The 17,874-nt window shown below is 44.2% G+C and overlaps 2 protein-coding genes, 1 long non-coding RNA gene and 1 pseudogene across 6 annotated transcripts in view; 2 read left to right on the top strand and 2 right to left on the bottom strand.

The window, feature by feature from the left end:
• LOC112074822 (histidine ammonia-lyase) overlaps positions 1 to 2,442 on the top strand; it is a 4,774-nt gene extending 2,332 nt beyond the window's left edge. Inside the window, exons 6-15 of the mRNA XM_070440689.1 lie at positions 106 to 230; positions 314 to 455; positions 608 to 666; positions 801 to 881; positions 1,092 to 1,157; positions 1,336 to 1,501; positions 1,591 to 1,725; positions 1,836 to 1,944; positions 2,057 to 2,126; positions 2,238 to 2,442. Coding sequence (XP_070296790.1) covers positions 106 to 230; positions 314 to 455; positions 608 to 666; positions 801 to 881; positions 1,092 to 1,157; positions 1,336 to 1,501; positions 1,591 to 1,725; positions 1,836 to 1,944; positions 2,057 to 2,126; positions 2,238 to 2,315 — 1,031 coding nt within the window. The 3' untranslated portion in view covers positions 2,316 to 2,442. The remainder of the gene's footprint in view (positions 1 to 105; positions 231 to 313; positions 456 to 607; positions 667 to 800; positions 882 to 1,091; positions 1,158 to 1,335; positions 1,502 to 1,590; positions 1,726 to 1,835; positions 1,945 to 2,056; positions 2,127 to 2,237) is intronic.
• Positions 2,443 to 2,688: 246 nt separating this feature from the next.
• LOC112074825 (E3 ubiquitin-protein ligase TRIM39-like) lies at positions 2,689 to 4,337 on the bottom strand (annotated as a pseudogene).
• A 5,970-nt stretch (positions 4,338 to 10,307) lies between these two features.
• On the bottom strand, positions 10,308 to 13,254 carry LOC112074823 (nuclear transcription factor Y subunit beta). Of its 4 annotated transcripts, none has more exons than XM_024141923.2 (7): positions 13,081 to 13,254; positions 12,359 to 12,455; positions 11,837 to 11,967; positions 11,389 to 11,586; positions 11,192 to 11,270; positions 10,925 to 11,004; positions 10,308 to 10,821 (listed from the first exon to the last, which is right to left on the bottom strand). In XM_024141923.2, exons 2-7 carry the CDS (start codon positions 12,453 to 12,455, stop codon positions 10,789 to 10,791), a joined length of 618 nt encoding a protein of 205 aa, XP_023997691.1. In that variant the 5' UTR covers positions 13,081 to 13,254; the 3' UTR covers positions 10,308 to 10,788. The 4 variants fall into 4 exon arrangements, with proteins under 4 accessions (XP_023997691.1, XP_023997690.1, XP_070296791.1 ...); XM_024141922.2 differs by having other exon boundaries at positions 11,828 to 11,967; positions 13,106 to 13,194; XM_070440690.1 differs by having other exon boundaries at positions 13,106 to 13,194.
• A 1,895-nt stretch (positions 13,255 to 15,149) lies between these two features.
• LOC112074824 (uncharacterized) lies at positions 15,150 to 17,518 on the top strand. The gene is made up of 4 exons (XR_002894847.2): positions 15,150 to 15,390; positions 15,500 to 15,617; positions 17,058 to 17,200; positions 17,424 to 17,518. It is a non-coding gene; the product is annotated as an uncharacterized lncRNA (long non-coding RNA).
• Positions 17,519 to 17,874: the final 356 nt, after the last annotated feature.

Genomic DNA, 17,874 nt, shown 5'->3' with positions numbered 1-17,874 from the left:
GTGTGGTGTGTGTGTGTGTGTTGTGTGTGTGTGTGTGTGTGTGTGTGTGTGTGGTGGTGTGTGTGTGTGTGTGTGTTGTGCGTGTGCGTGTATGTGTTTGTGTAGGAGTGGGCACCCCATTGAGTGTAGAGAGGACCCGTATGCTACTGGCTCTGAGGATCAACGTTCTGGCCAAAGGGTACAGTGGCGTCTCCATGGAAACGGTCCAGGCTATGGTCAAAGCCTTCAATGACACACACACACACACACACACACACACACACACACACACACAGTGATTTTACTGTTGGAGCTTTGATAAAGCTATAAGAAGTTACCCGTTCCATTCCATTGTGAACTGGTTTGTTCTGCCCTTCCAGACATCCATGCAGTGAGGCCACACCCTGGTCAGATAGAGGTGGCTCTGAGACTGCGCTCTCTACTCCACTCGGACGTCTTCCCCTCCCAGATCTCTGGTAAAGTCAGGCAGGCGAAACACACACACAGAAACACACACACTCAATTCTTCTTATGATTTTGTGTCCAAATAAAGATGTTTGGTGGGAACCTTAACAGTGCTGTTTGGTCATTTCCTGTCTCTGACTTCCTTTGTTGTGTTTTCCTGTAGATAGTCATAGGACATGTGACCGTGTCCAGGATGCATACACCCTCCGCTGTATCCCACAGGTAGAGTGTGTGTGCGCTCGTGTGCATGTGTGTGCATGTGTGTGTGTTACAACTCTTTGTACCGCTGCAGTGAGGGGCTGGAGTGAACTAACCCTAGTACCAGTGTTTATTTGCATCTCTCTCCTCTCTTGTAGGTTCATGGGGTGGTTAACGACACCATAGCCTTTGTTAAGAGCATCCTCACCACTGAGCTCAACAGTGCCACTGACAACCCTGTATCCTCCCAAAGTGTTACAATTATGTTATATTTACTTGAAGAAGTCATGTCTTTCTTTGATCTCCTTTTAGTCCCCTCCTGTGATTATATAAGTTCACCACAYGGGGGAGCTATTGGACTAGCCCACATGGGCTTTGGTTTCCTGTATACAGTTTATATTAGAGACTCATAATGTTGTCCCAAATACGAAACCTTAACTCTCCTCCAGCTGGTTTTTGCAGAGCGAGGTGAGACTATCTCTGGGGGTAATTTCCATGGAGAATACCCAGCCAAGGTAGAGTCACAGACAAACAGATTCACTCCATACAATACATTTCTCGGTTCCTTCAGTACTGTTCCCCCTCTTTCCTAGACTGGTCATAGATATGATTGTACTATCTTACCAATGATCACAGGAGTTGGCAAGGCAGCACAAACTGATCTGGGACAAGGCTAACCCTCTCTCCCCCCAGGCTCTAGACTACCTGGCCATCGGGGTCCATGAGCTGGCCAGTATGAGTGAGAGGAGGACAGAGAGGCTGGTCAACCCCTCCCTCAGTGAGCTGCCTGCCTTCCTGGTCCAAGACGGAGGCCTCAACTCTGGCTTCATGATTGCACACTGCACTGCTGCCGCCCTTGGTAGGTCTCTGTGTGTGCGTGTTTGAGTGTGTGTGTGTGTGTTCACACAGAAAACGTTAGTGTGTGTGTCTGTCTCTGCTCCCCTGCAGTATCTGAGAGCAAGGCGTTGTGCCACCCGTCCTCCGTGGACTCCCTGTCCACCAGCGCAGCCACTGAAGACCACGTATCTATGGGTGGCTGGGCCGCTAGGAAGGCCCTGAGGGTGGTGGAACACGTAGAGCAAGGTAACTCGTATAGTACAGTCACGTGGCATTAGTGTGTGATATGCTCGTCCCATCAAATATCATGCATACAGAGTTAACCATGAGAATAAAAAGGAATCTCTGCTTTTCAGTTCTGGCCATAGAGCTGCTCGCTGCCTGTCAAGCCCTGGAGTTTCTCCGCCCGCTCAAGTCCACTACCCCTCTGGAGAAAGTCCATGAGCTAGTGCGTACTGTTGTCAGGTACGAACCATGAGAATGTGGATCTCTGATTCGAGGACTGCCCAATGTTGTTGTTCTGGAAAGGTGTGGGGAGAGTTCTCCAGCACATCAGTTTATTCTTATTTCCCATCAGGCCTTGGGATCATGACCGTCAAATGAGTCCTGACATCGAGGCTGCTCACACGCTCCTCAGGGAGGAAAAGGCAAGAGACTCACCCCATCTCAGTATTATATTCATCATTCCAGGTAATTGATAACGAGGCAGATAAAAATTAACTTCTCTGTTTATGTTTCTCACCCATGGCCTTCTCTAGGTGTGGGAGGCGGCTCGGCCATACATGGACCAATACCGAGACAGGCTCGGACTGAAACCACTTCCACTGAATGACTAGGATAGTGTATCAAAATGACTCAAGTATTTCTTACTTCTACTGTATGATTCCAAATCCAGGATTCAAGTTTATTAAAGGTTATTAGAGGTATACAGTGCAAACAATAAATGAGCTTAAAAAACTAAAATGTTGCTTATATTATCTCATTATCAGAAATTCCTCAGAAATGTAACTCGGAAATGTAACAGATATACCTTATGAGCCTGGAGAGATCGTATATCTTCTTATAGCTGACAATGCTGGTGGACCCAAACAACCACCACCACCAGTAATTACATTACAGTGAAATATTCTCCCTGGTGTACTGTATGATGACAGATTATGATTATTCTACATTTACTAAATGTACTGGTCATTTAGTTCAGTTCAGAACTCAGTTTGGGTGATTGACAGGAGAGATGAACAGAAGGGAAGAGTTTTCACCTTTATCATTGCCAGGGCCAAGGAATGGATAGACTTTCTCAGTGAAGGTGCAGCCAGTGAAAGGTCAGATATGAGACCTGGCCTCCACATCATAAAAGGAGACCTGACCCTCCTCATAATCCACAAACACCCCACCTTCTGGGGCTTCTCTCTCGGGTATAAGGAGACACGGGGGAAGGTACAGGCTGAGTACTTACTCTCATCCCTCAGGACCACAGTCCAGTATCCATTTAATGGGCTCTTTGTGATGTTCCCCTTCCTGTTGATGGACTCTCTGGCCACTCCTAAAGTCCACATGGTTTTCACCTGAACATTCACCTTATAGTAAAATCTCCCTGGGGAGAAACCCTCCTTTCCTAGGACATTTAAAACTTGATCAAACCTATTTGGATTATAAGGACGATTAAGCCGTGTGCCTCCGTGTCTCACTTGTTTCCCATCTTCAGACATGATGACGTAGGGATGTGCTGTATCAGGGTCCAGAGTCACATCCACTGCATACTGCTGAATCCTCTTTAGTTTGACTTCAGGAAGCTTCTCCATCTCTTTATTCTGTGTTACCGCCAGCTGAGACACAGCTCTCCTCACAGTCTCCACACACAGATCACTGTAAACACTGATCTCTGACCAGTCCTTGGTTGGTGGAAGGGTGCAGAGTGATGGTAAGCTCTGGAGGAGGTGGAGCTGGTCCTCAGTGTGTGAGAGCTGCTCCAGCTCAGTGCTTCTCCTCTGTAYCTCAGTGATTTCCTGCTCCAGCTCTTTAATGAGCCCTTCKGCCTGCCTCTCTGCTGCTTTCTGCTTCTCCTCAATCACCTCAATGAGCTCAGCCTGGCTTCTCTCAATGGAGCGCACCAGAGCAGTGAAGACCTGTACACAGTCTGATATCTACCTCTCTGCAGCTTTCTGACTCAGATCTACTGAATGTTTGATCTCCTGAACCTTCTYCAGTCGTTTCTGGATCATCTGKTGCACTTCTGCCTCAGTCTTCCCCAGTTGAGCCTTCCTCTCTCCACACTCTTCCTCTAGAGGGACAGTGTCATGAGTCTTGTGGTCTGTCTCAGTGCAGAACTGACACACACAAGTCTGGTCAGTCCTACAGAACAGCTCTAGAGGTCTGTCATGCTTCTTACACATCCTGTCTTCCAGGTTCTCCACAGGGTTGACCAGCTTGTGTCTCTTTAAGGCTGGGACTCTCTGATGAGGCTCCAGGTGAGTCTCACATTCAGAGGTCTGACACACCAGGCAGGACTTCAGGGCCTTGAGCTTCATCCCAGTGCAGATGTCACAGGATAATTCTAGAATTATGTCAAGGCATTGGTGTGGGCTGCTGGTAGCTTTAACTTCAACTGTCTGTCTGAACTGAGCAGCCATCTCAGAAATGAAAGTATTGACAAACAGATCTGYRCTCTTATCAAATGTTTTTTTACACATTGGACACMGGCACAGGTCACTGGTATCCCAGTATCCACTGATACAGGCCTTGCAGTAGTTGTGTCCACATGGAATAGAGACTGGCTCAGTGAACACATCCAGACAGACAGAGCACAMGAACTGCTCTTCAGACAGGAGACTGCTGGAGGTGGCCATATCTAGACAGACACCAAAGGTGAAACCATGAAGTATTTATTGAAATCAGCTCTTGATAGTTTAAGCTTTAGAGTTGTCACCATTGTCTAATGGGATGATATTAACTGATATTGATACATGATGTTACAACATAGATAAAAGTCCTATAACTAAAGTATAAAACGTTTAACATATGCACTGAACAAAATATAAATGCAACATGGAACAATTTCAAAGATTTTACTGAGTTACAGTTCATATAAGGAAATCAGTCAATTTAAATAAATTCATTAGGCCCTAATCTATGGATTTCACATGACTGGGAATACAGATATGCATCTGTTGGTCACAGATCCCTTAAAAAAAGGTAAGGGTGTGGATCAGAAAACTAGTCAGTGTCAGGTGTGACCACCAGTTGCACCATGCAGCGTGACACATCTCCTTCACATAGAGGCTGTTGATTGTGGCCTGTGGAATGTTGTGCCACTCTTCTTCAATGGCTGTGCGAAGTTCCTGGATATTGGCCGGAGCTGTTGTGTACGMTGATACGTTGATCCAGAGCATCCCAAACATMCTCATTGGATGTCTGGTGAGTATGCAGGAAGAACTGGGCCATTTTCAGCTTTCAGGAATTATGTACAGATCCTTATGACATGGGGCCGTGCATTATCATGCTGAAACATGAGGCGATGAATGGCACGACAATAGGCCTCAGGATCTCGTCACGGTATCTCTGTGCATTCAAATTGCCATCAATAAAATGCCATTGTTGTCCTAAGCTTATGCCTGACCATACCATAACCCCACCACCACCATGGGGCACTCTGTTCACAACGTTGAATTCAGAAAACCGCTCGCCCACACGAAACTATACACGTGCTCTGCGGTTGTGAGGCTGTTTGGATGTACTGCCAAATTCTTTCAAACGACATTGGAGGTGGATTACGGTAGAGAAATTAACAATTAAAATTCTCTGGCAACAGCTCTGGTGGACATTCCTGCAGTCAGCATGCCAATTTGCACGCTCCCTCAACACTTGAGACATCTATGACATTGTGTTGTGTGACAAAACGTCACATTTTAGTGGCCTTTTATTGTCCCCAGCACAAGGTGCACCTGTGTAATGATCATGCTGTTTAATCAGCTTTTTGATTTCCCACACCTGTCAGGTGGATGGATTAACTTGGGAAAGGAGAAATGCTCACTAACAGGGATGTAAACAAATTTGTTTATRGATTTTGAGAGAAATTWGCTTTTTGTGCATATGGAACATTTCTGGGATCTTTTATTTCAGCTCATGAAACATGGGACCAAAACTTTGTGTTGCATTTATATTTTTGTTCAGTGTAAATAAAAAAGGAAATGTGAACGGTAAATAATGTAAATCTCATCTTCAACTTAATATTTCTTAAACTCTCTGCTCACCTGTAAAGAATGTTTGTGGATAATTTCTCTGTCCTTGCTGTCAAAGGGTAGGAGACTCAGTGTATAGTCTGAACGTATAGCTGTTTAAGGGATTTCRGAAGTGCTGGAGAGTGGTCCTGTACACAATATACTGTCTCTCTACTTTAGTTTCACTTCAGCAAAGTGATGTTGATAAAAAAAAAAAATATTAAATTATTTATTTAACCAGGTAGGCTAGTTGAGAACAAGTTCTCATTTGCAACTGCGACCTGGCCAAGATAAAGCATAGACATTCGACACATACAACAACACAGAGTTACACATGGAATAAGCAAAACATACAGTCAATAATACAGTAGAAAAAAAGAAAACAAAAAGTATATACAGTGAGTGCAAATGAGGTAAGATAAGGGAGTTAAGGCAATAAATAGGCCATGGTGGCGAAGTAATTACAATATAGCAATTAAACACTGGAATGGTAGATGTGCAGAAGATGAATGTGCAAGTTGAGATACTGGGGTGCAAAGGAGCAAGATAAATAAATAAATACAGTATGGGGATGAGGTAGACAGATGGGCTGTTTACAGATGGGCTATGTACAGGTGCAGTGATCTGTGAGCTGCTCTGACAGCTGGTGCTTAAAGCTAGTGAGGGAGATATGAGTCTCCAGTTTCAGATATTTTTGCAGTCGTTCCAGTCATTGGCAGCAGAGAACTGGAAGAAAGGCGACCAAAGGAGGAATTGGCTTTGGGGTGACCAGTGAGAATTACCTGCTGGAGCGCGTGCTACGAGTGGTGCTGCTATGGTGACCAGTGAGCTGAGATAAGCGCGGGCTTTACCTAGCAGAGACTTGTAGAAACCTGTAGCCAGTGGGTTTGGCGACGGTATGAAGCGAGGGCCAACCAACGAGAGCGACAGGTCGCAGTGGTGGGTAGTTTATGGGCTTTGGTGACAAAAACGGATGGCACTGTGATAGACTGTCCAATTTGTTGAGTAAGTGTTGGAGGCTATTTTATAGATGACATTGCCGAAGTCAGGATCGGTAGGATGGTCAGTTTTATGAAGGTATGTTTGCAGCATGAGTGAAGGATGCTTTGTTGCGATATAGGAAGCCGATTCTAGATTTAATTTTGGATTGGAGATGCTTAATGTGAGTCTGGAAGGAGAGTTTGCAGTCTAACCAGACACCGAGGTATTTGTAGTTGTCCACGTATTCTAAGTCAGAGCAGTCCAGAGTAGTGATGCTGGACGGGTGGGCAGGTGCGGGCAGTGATCGATTGAATAGCATGCATTTAGTTTCACTTGCATTAAGAGAGTTGGAGGCCACGGAAGGAGAGTTGTATGACATTGAAGTCTGTCTGGAGGTTAGTTAACACAGTGTCCAAAGAGGGGCCAGAAGTATACAGAGAATCAGGAATCACCGCAGCAGGAGCGACATCATTGATGTATACAGGGAAGAGAGTCGGCCAGAGAATGAACCCTGTGGCACACCCATAGAGACTGCCAGAGGTCCGGATAACAGGCCTCCGATTGACACACTGAACTCTATCAGAGAAGTAGTTCGTAACCAGGCGAGGCAATCATTTGAGAAACCAAGGCTGTCGAGTCTGCCATAAGAATGTGGTGATGACAGAGTCGAAAGCCTTGGCCAGGTTGATGAATACGGCTGCACAGTAAAGTCTCTTATCGATGGCAATTATGATGTCGTTTAGGACCTTGAGCGTGGCTGAGGTGCACCCATGACCAGCTCTGAAACCAGATTGCATAGTGGAGAAGGTACGGTGGGATTCGAAATGGTCGGTAATCTGTTTGTTAACTTGGCTTTCGAAGACCTTAGAAAGACAGGGTAGGATAGATATAGGTCTGTAGCAGTTGGGTCTAGAGTGTCACCCCTTTGAAGAGGGGGATGACCGCGCAGCTTTCCAATCTTTGGGAATCTCAGGCGATACGAAAGAGAGGTTGAACAGGCTAGTAATAGGGGTTTCAACAATTTCGGCAGATAATTTTAGAAAGAGAGGGTCCAGATTGTCTAGCCCGGCTGATTTGTAGGGGTCCAGATTTTACAGCTCTTTCAGAACATCAGCTATCTGGATTTGGGTGAAGGAGAAATGGTGGGGGCTTGGGCGGGTTGCTGTGGAGGGTGCCGGGCAGTTGATCGGGGTAGGGGTAGCCAGGTGGAAAGCATGGCCAGCCGTAGAAAAATGCTTATTGAAATTCTCAATTATAGTGAATTTATCGTTGGTAACAGTGTTTCCTAGCCTCAGAGCAGTGGGCAGCTGGCAGGAGGTGCTCTTATTCTCCATGGACTTTACAGTGTCCAGAACTTTTTGAATTTGTACTACAGGATGTAAATTTCTGTTTGAAAAAGCTAGCCTTAGCTTTCCTAACGGCCTGTGTAGTAAGACAGAACTCTGCAGGCTATCTTTGCAGTAGATTGCAACACCGCCCCATTTGGCAGTTCTATCTTGGCGAAGATGTTATAGTTAGGGATGGAGATTTCAGGGTTTTTGGTGGTTTTCCTAAGCCAGGATTCAGACACGACTAAGATCCAGGTTGGCAGAGTGTGCTAAGCAGTGAGCAAATCAAACTGACGGAGTAGGCTTCTAATGTTAACATGCATGAAACCAAGGCTTTTACGGTTACAGAAGTCAACAAATGAGAGACCTGGGAGTGGGAGTGGAGCTAGGCACTGCAGGACCTGGATTAACATCTACATCACCAGAGGAACAGAGGAGAAGTAGGATAAGGGTACGGCTAAAGGCTAAAGTATCCTCACATGGTCTCTCCTATCATTGCTTGCAGACGACACACAATTAATCTTCTCCTTTCCCCCTTCTGATAACCAGGTGGCGAATCGCATCTCTGCATGTCTGGCAGACATATCAGTGTGGATGACGGATCACCACCTCAAGCTGAACCTCGGCAAGACGGAGCTGCTCTTCTCCCGGGGAAGGACTACCGTTCCATGATTCTGCCATCACGGTTGACAACTCCATTGTGTCCTCCTCCAGAGTGCTAAGAACCTTGGCGTATCCTGGACAACACCCTGTCGTTCTCAACTAACATCAAGGCGGTGACCCGTTCCTGTAGATTCACACAGGAAGCGGCGCAGTCCTAATCCAGGCACTTGTCATCTCCCGTCTGGATTACTGCAACTCGCTGTTGCTGGGGCTCCTGCCTGTGCCATTAAACCCTACAACTCATCCAGAACGCCACAGCCCGTCTGGTGTTCAACCTTCCCAAGTTCTCTCACGTCACCCCGCTCCTCACTCTCTCCACTGGCTTCCAGTTGAAGCTCGCATCCGCTACAAGACCATGGTGCTTGCCTACGGAGCTGTGAGGGGACGGCACCTCCGTACCTTCAGGCTCTGATCAGGCCCTACACCCAAACAAGGCCACTGCGTTCATCCACCTCTGGCCTGCTCGCCTCCCTACCTCTGAGGAAGTACAGTTCCGCTCAGCCCAGTCAAAACTTTTCGCTGCTCTGGCACCCCAATGGTGGAACAAACTCCCTCACGACGCCAGGTCAGCGGAGTCAATCACCACCTTCCGGAGACACCTGAAACCCACTCTTTAAGGAATACCTAGGATAGGATAAAGTAATCCTTCTAACCCCCCCCCCTTAAAAGAGTTAGATGCACTATTGTAAAGTGGTTGTTCCACTAGATATCATAAGGTGAATGCACCAATTTGTAAGTCGCTCTGGATAAGAGCGTCTGCTAAATGACTTAAATGTAAATGTTAAATGTATACGAACTGGCCGTTCGGAACAGAGAGTAAAAGGAGCAAGTTTCTGGGCACGATAGCATAGATTCAAGGCATAGTGTACAGACAAAGGTAAGGTAGGATGTGAGTACATTGGAGGTAAACCTAGGCATTGAGTAATGATGAGAGAGATATAGTCTCTAGAGACGTTTAAACCAGGTGATGTCATCGCATATGTAGGAGGTGGAACAACATGGTTGGTTAAGGCATTTTGAGCAGGGCTAGAGGCTCTACAGTGAATAAGACAGTAATCACTAACCAGGACAGTAATGGACGAGGCATATTGATATTAAGAGCGTAGCCAAGTGATCATATGGGTCCAGTGAGTGGTTGAGCTGGCTGGGGACACGGCGATTCAGACATGCTCTCCTCACCAGATACTGCTGTGTGGTTCTCTTCATGGCAGTTAACTTTTACATGACTGAACTGTAACTGTCATTTTTAACTGTCACATTGAATAAAACAGTATTGATTGACATTCTGTTCCAGGTATAAATAAAATCTACTTTGACCCTGGTTATTAATTTAAAAATATATTATATTTAGCCTTTATTTAACTAGGCAAGTCAGTTAAGAACAAATTCTTATTTCCAATGACGGCGCTAACCCCCGCGATGCTGGGCCAATTGTGCGCCGCCCTGTGTGACTCCCAATCCCGGCCGGATGTGATACAGCCTGGATTCAAACCAGGACTGTAGTGACTGAGTTGCATTGCCTTAGACCGCTGCGCCACTCGGGAGCCTTAAATTACAGTAAATTACATTTATTACAGTAGCTCTGCAAAATGGTGTAATCATTCAGATGTGTGTAAAGWGGTCGATGACAACCAGAAGGTATTGGGTCATTTGGATTTTTATTCAAAGGATTTACATCACATTAAAGCACATGGTATTAGTTTGTCCACGTAGAAAAGAGCTGACATTAAGGGCACCTCTCCTCATGGTTCAAAAATGAGGGAGCAAAAAAACGTCCCATTCCACCTCCCAAACCTGCATAAAACAATCAATGTACAAAAACAAACTAAGTGGTCCAATTAGCATTAAAAATAAAGTATCCCAAACTGGTTGAAAGATGTACTCCAAACCTTGTGGCACCTCATGACTACGTACTACATTTAGTGAACAGACTTGCACATTTACATGACAGGGTTGTGGTGGTTAACACATCCCTTCCCCCCCATAACAGCCCCCCTCCGAGACCTCCTGTCCTTCTGATGATTGCCTTTYACGGTGAGGTCATACGCTCAGCCTACAGTCACCAGGTCTGTGTCTGTGCGGTCGATGGCCGCCGCGGTCAGAGCAYGCGCAAGGCCTCGTCATGAGAACTGGATCTGCTGCACGCCAGGAATCTACAGGAGCAGACAAAGGCAATGGAYAGAACGGTCATGGATATGTCGTYATGGTCTAGTWCTYGTTCAAATGTCACTTGTCTGTTGATACGATGCCACTTACCTGTTGATATGAGGTGGTGTACACCATGACGTTCTGCTGTTGGCCGTCGGCTGTTATTATTCCGGCTGGCAGTTGATTCGCTGGAATGGAGGGAAGAGGACGTTACAAAACCGTCCACAGCACAAGACTATAATATGCCATTTAGCAGACGCTTTTAGCCAAAGCGACTTACTAATGCCTGCATACATTTGACATATGTATGCATGACCGTAAAGCCTCTACTTTAGTTTGGGATAACAAAATTGAGAACTGTTCTGAACCACTTACTGAAGCTGTCGTCTGTAAGCTCCTCCCCCAGGCCTTCTCCCACCGACACACCTGGGATTCCCTTCTCCCCCTTCATCGCCTAGGAAACAACACATTGGGAGAGATTAAATAGCATGTGATGTGCGATTGTTCATGGACACTTGTYATTGTGTGTGAGAGACTAATTGTCAGAGCAGAAGTAGTGTGTTTAGTCGCACCTCTCTGAACTTCTGCAGGTAGAGTTTGAGGGGCTCCACGTACATGTCGAAGCCCAGGGTTGACATGGCAAACAGGATGTCCTCTCCGTTGATGGTCTTCCTTTTCTCCTGGTGGCAGCGCTCACTGGCCTCCGACGTGATGAAGCTGATGAACTCGCTCACACACTCCTGCACACACTCCTTGGCGTCTTTCGCTATCTGTGAGACACACACACACACAATTTAGGACAAAGAGGAATAAGATGAGGAGAACGTTTCTGGGTCGTATTCACTTGGCACCAAACGGAGAAGAACAAAAAACAGACTGAAACAGGGAGGGACTATCTGAACTTGTCCAATAAGAAACTTTTGGTTTTCTGTTACTAAACGTTTTACTATGGTGTACATTAATGAATACGACACCACAAGTCTTGCTCTCACACAGCCTACACACACACACCATGGTTACCTTCCCGGTCTGTGGGATGCCGTTCTTCATGATGCGTGCCACGTTAGCGATGGGGAGGTAGATGTCCTGCTCCCGGAAATTCTCTTTCATGCCCCCGTCATCATGGTCGTTCAGACTCTCCTCTCCATCATCTTCATCACATACATTAATATAATATATAATTGATTGTAGGCATTAGGTACTGACACTGTTGCATTGAGATGTAAAGAATGTGATAATGTAGTTGTGGCTGCATTGCGTGATGTTTTGTCTCTACCTTCTTGCCCTTTGTGCTGTTGTCTGTGCCCAATAATACTTGTACCATGTTCTGCTGCTGCCATGTTGTGCTGTTACCATGCTGTGTTGTCATATGATGCTGCCATACTATGTTGTTGTCTTAGGTCTCTCTGTGTAGTGTTGTGGTGTCTATTGTCGTGATGTGTGTGTGTGTTGTCCTGTTTTTTATTTTAATCCCATCGATTCATGATATGCGCACACCTGGTTCCCCAATTAGGCTTGAATGTATCAACTGATGTCTCTTACCATCTTGAGACTGGAGTACATAACCTCCTGACATGTATTCGCCAGATATGCCTAACGTTAGCTGGGAGGCGTCGGTGGTGGAACGGTCTTCTTCCATCTGGAACAAAGGACGACATGGTTTGACTCAAATAGCTGAATTGTTGGAAGGCACTTACTGTTGACTGGCTAGTTAGCTAAACAATAATGTTTAGCTAGCTGGCTAAGTGTTCGCCAGGTTAGGTTGCTAGAAAACTGTTAGCTAGCATGTCTACRGAATTAGTTAATTTCGCTGACCAAATGAGTGGTTGTTTGCTAAATGGGAAGCTAGCAAGCTAACGTTAGCTAGCAAATGTTTCGTGCAAAATATAATTTGGACAAAGGAAGCAAAGGCTTTAGTTAGGTAGCCATTTGACCTTCACACATTTTTATTTCGACTAATCAACGACTATTGTTTCAACGAAAGCATTCTGGGTACAATTTCACGTTATCCTGTAGCCACGTTGGTGGTCTCATTGCAAGACCTGTCTGTTCACAATGAAATTCCATATCGGAAGTTCGCATTTCGGCCTGTTCTTTGTATTGAAAACGGAGGCAGGGGGACATGAAGCTAACTCATAATTTTTACGAGACTTCCTGCTCTCAAACTCCTAAACGCAACAAATAGAAATTAGTCAGAGATGGACATTTCCATTCGAGCTAACGAGGAATTGGTTAGCAATCATTGGCCGGAGCCAGGCACAAACCTGCAATGAAGCCCTGGTTGGTTACCTTCTCAAAACGGCCGTTGGTTGGACAGAAAATGGCTGCAAAAGAACCAGTCCCAGCGCGGAGCTACACGTCCTCCCAAAATACAGTGCACCACCTCCCCTGACCGCCATGCGGCCGTTTTGTCGATGTGTCACCCTCCGACTAAATGATACCTAGTAGKTACACAAGTGTAAAAAGCTGTTCTACTCAAAAGCGACCCTCCCTTTCTCTATGTGCATTTGTTACCATTATATTGTTGAAATAAAATCTTTGACTGATACAATGTAATGGTGATGTCATCATGCAGTCATCATGCAGTCTGTTATGATTATAGAAGAACAGGGTGTTTTCATTACATATCAGACCTAGTGCAAAATTGTATTGCATTTAACACACTAACGTTAACTGATTGATTGAATATATTATTGTGTATTCACATAATTATAGTGATATTCATATCCATGCTTTTGCCTGTTTTCACCACGAGTGAACACCAGCGCAGCACCTTTTGCGCATGCGTTTGTGTACTGTCRCCTGACAAAGMCAGAAATTTCAGCGAAACTATTTGGAAAAGTTCACCGCTATAACTTACTCCTTCCAGAATCATCTTGAACGATAGAATATACTTGATAGAACTTTCCAACAACACGTTCCGTTGGTGGGATTCATATTTTATTWWATTTATTTACSCATTGTGTTGGTAAATAAATATTGTATGCTTCTCTTTAGATCCTCTTTCTCTACGAAATCAGATTATTTAAAAAATGATTTGGACCCATCCAATATTTAMTTATTGATAATCAATAGTATAGTCAAAGATGGTTTAGAAATTCTGTGGTATAACGTTCAGTGCAGRTCTGATTTTATCCACCAGGTGGCTATATTGCACCAACATAAATTGAAAAGAGGCAGTGCTGAACTGTAAACTTCACGAGTCCCAGTCGAATTGATTGACATAATATCATAAACGGTACAATGATATGTGTTTCTGCTGCTGATGCAAATGTTTGTTGAAAAATGCCCTAACTTGTATTTTTACACCCCTTCACTATGTTTCACTCTGAGACTGCTTGCCGATCTAATTCCAACCCACTATGGATCAGACATGGATGTTGAAATGGGTGTGGATATAAAGGATGTTTTTATGTTGCAATAGAATAGCTCCTATAACAATATCTGAAAGGTTGTAAAAATCTCGGTGGACACAACAGAATTCTCCTTTCCACACTCCCTGCACCACCTTTGATAGAAACACCCCTAGACTGAAATGTTAAATCKTTTTAAAGATTCCTTTTTTTAAGAGGGCATAATGTCTTTCAAATTCAGAGTGAAACGAGGTGACACATTTTCTCAGGGGTTATTGGAGGAATGATGTGGTGTGCTAATATTCACCCAGAGAGACAAAGAAGTCTCTTTGTGCTCAAGGTTGTGATTTYGCCTCATTTCCTTCTCTAATGGAAATKTCAAACAGCTAATGCTTACTGTATGACTAGTATGGACCCTAATGCTCTCTCTCTCCCTGTCTGTCTCTGTCTCTGTCCCCCCTCTCTTCTATAGGCATATGAGGTGGAGGACCTGACTGCAACAGACATCCCCTGACTGCTCTGTGTGTCTAGACACAACACCTACAGTACTGTCTGTCTGTGTCTCTTCCTGTTTGTCACTGATCTACCACCCTCTTTATGGARCTGTCTCACCTTCTCTTCMAGTCTTGCTCTTTTTTAAGAGGAATTGTTCTTTTAATTACGTTTCAATTTCAGAGAAACTCATTAATAACAATTATTTGAGTTTAATCCATTCTCCCTGCAGGCTTTCTTAATGATCTTTCTATCTTGATCCCTATATGTCCATTTGAATCTCTCTTTCTCCTTTCTGGGATTTGCAACCCTCTTCAAAGGTCAGATATTCCCTATCTCTACATGTAGTCAACCTGCATAAAGCTGTGTTAACCCCAATTGGCTGTGAGCCAGCCTATACACACTAACTCGTTTAATCAGCAGTCATCTGATCTGGCCAATACTCACAGTGTGCCCAAGCATACTGTGATAATTATCATATAAATTGATTTTATGCTAATGATATGAGCTGTTATATTCTGAAATCCAGAGATAAGTGAAAATGAGAGGAAGGAACTTGACAGTGAGAGGATTTGGGATTTTACTTTATCTGACTGACACCTCTCTTTACCCTCACCCACTTCTCTGTCCTTTCTTTTTCCCCTTTTCTCTTTCATGAAGCTGCTGGCTTTGGGAGGAGGGTGCTGGTCCTTGACTTGGTGGCTCCCACCCCTAAAGGCACTAAATGGGGTGTGTGATGCAGACAGTGTTTTCACCATARTGTCTATTACTTCATTACATAATGCCATTTTGTGCTCAATCATTTTCTAAGTGGTTATTGACTTTCGCTGTCRGCCAGGTCTAGCRGGTTCCAGTGTGAACATGGGCAGTATTCCCAGGAAGCTCCTGCACCAAGCCTCTGCTGGGAAAAGCCATCCAGGATGCCCTGAAGTACGGCTGGAAGTTTGAGGAACAGGGTGAGAGTTGGAGAGGGTCTGGGGACTTGCAGTTACAAGTGCATGATATGTATTTGGGACATCAGTTACAGTGCCATGATATGTATTGGGAACATCAGTTAACAGTGCATGATATGTTTATGGGACATCAAAGTTAAGTATGAATATGTATTTGGGACATCAGTTACAGTGCTATGATATGTATTGGGACATCAGTTACAGTGCATGATATGTTATTTGGGACATCAGTTACAGTGCATGATATGTATTTGGGACATCAGTTACAGTGCAATGATATGTATTTGGGAATCAGTTACAGTGCATGATAATTATTTGGGACCATCAGTTACAGTTGCATGATATGTATTTGGCGCAATCAGTTACATGTATGATATGTATTTGGGGACATCAGTTACAGTGATGATATGTATTTGGGACATCAGTTACAGTGTATGATATGTATTTGGGACATCAGTTACAGTGTTATGATATGTATTTGGGACATCAGTTACAGTGTATGATATGTATTTGGACTCAGTTACAGTGCAATGATTGTATTTGGGGACATCAGTTTGTGGCATGAATGTATTTGGACATCAGTTATCAGTGCATGATATGTATTTGGGAACAGTGCAGTTATCAAGAGTGATGATATGTATTGGGACATCAGTTACAAGTGTCATGATTATGTATTTGGGACATCATTTACAGTGCAATGATATGAATAATTGGGAACTTCAGTTACAGTGATGATATGTATTTGGGACATCAGTTACAGTGCATATGTATTTGGGACATCAGTACAGTGCATGATAGTATTTGGGACATCAGTTACAGTGCATATGTATTTGGACATCAGTTATCAGTGTATGTATGATTATGGGACTCAGTATTTAAGCAGTGCAGATATGTATTTTAGGCGACATAGTTACAGTGGCTATGATATGTAATTTGGGACATCAAGTTACAGGTGCTGAAATGTATTTATGGGACATTCAGGTTAGCAGTCAATGATATGTATTTGGGCCAGACATCAGTTACATGTGCATGATTATGTATTTGGGCATTCAGGGTACAGTGCATGATATGTAATTTTGGGACATCAGGTACAGTGCATTATATGTATTTTGGGAACAAAATCAGTTTACAGTGCAATAAATGTATTTTGGAAAGACATCAGTTTCAGTGAGCATGATTATGTATTTGAGGGAACATATCATGTTACAGTGCATGATAAATGTATTTAGGGACATCAGTTTACAGTGCATGATAAATGTTATTTGGGACATCAGTTCTATTATAGTCTAGATATGTATTTTGTTCCATTGAGTCAATATTGAATGTGTGTGTTATCTATAGTTATTTGCGTCCTATCCAGAGTTTAAATGCTAGTGGTTGATTAGATGTGTGTGTTGCTATGTGTTCATATGGTCTGTTGCTATGTGTTATTATGGCCTGTAGTGTCCCATGGCTAGGGTGAAATGGTGGAGGCGGTACAACAACATGTGAAGTCTGTGAGCTTTGAGCTGAGGAGGGAGCTGAGGGACAGTGATGTCACCTACCTGAACGCCCATGGAGAGATACTGGAGCCACACACTGTACAGGTCAGCATGGGGGAGGGGCTTCTGGACAGGTGAGAATAATGGGAGTAGAGGGAGGTCTGGACAGTTGGACAGGGTGGTGGTGGGTGTAGTGTACAGCTAAGCARGAGGAAGCAGTTTGGATAGGGGACTTCAAGCAAGGATTKTCTGTGTTTCCCCATGGGATTTCGATAGTAACGACACTGGTCAGTGATGTCATGTCACTCTGTGGCTGTTATCCAATCAGGCGACAAGATYTCAACGGGAGGAGGACCTATCACACATCAGAGACACTCGTCATCGCCACGGGGGACAGGGCACAATACCTGAACATACAGTTGAYGTCAGAAYTMTACATACACTTAGGTTGGAGTTATTAAAACTCGTTTTTCAACCACTCCACYAATTTCTTGTTAACAAACTATAGTTTTGGCAAGTCGGTTAGGACATCTACTTTGTTCATGACACAAGTKATTTTTCCAACAATTGTTTACAGACAGATTATTTCACTTGTAATTCACTGTATCACAATTCCAGGATGTCAGAAGTTTACATACACTAAGTTGACTTGTGCCTTTAAACAGCTTGGAAAATTCCAGAAAATTATGTAATGGCTTTAGAAGCTTCTGACAGGCTAATTGACATAATTTGAGTCAATTGGAGGTGTACCTGTGGATGTATTTCAAGGCCTACCTTCA

Source organism: Salvelinus sp. IW2-2015, unplaced genomic scaffold, assembly GCF_002910315.2.
Source record: "Salvelinus sp. IW2-2015 unplaced genomic scaffold, ASM291031v2 Un_scaffold2836, whole genome shotgun sequence".
NCBI classification, from domain to species: Eukaryota; Metazoa; Chordata; class Actinopteri; order Salmoniformes; family Salmonidae; genus Salvelinus; species Salvelinus sp. IW2-2015.
The sequence above is the reverse complement of the archived record's forward strand: the minus strand, read 5'-3'. Positions and strand labels throughout refer to the sequence as shown.

What these genes read in the sequence shown, in the direction of transcription:
- LOC112074823 (XM_024141922.2), bottom strand. Translation starts at nt 12,455, where the DNA reads ATGGAAGAAGACCGTTCCACCACCGACGCCTCCCAGCTAACGTTAGGC. An exon ending in TGTACTCCAGTCTCAAGATG is followed by an intron (nt 11,968 to 12,358) that starts GTAAGAGACATC and finishes TATGTGATGAAG; the next exon opens with ATGATGGAGAGGAGAGTCTG. An exon ending in ACCTGCAGAAGTTCAGAGAG is followed by an intron (nt 11,271 to 11,388) that starts GTGCGACTAAAC and finishes GTTGTTTCCTAG; the next exon opens with GCGATGAAGGGGGAGAAGGG.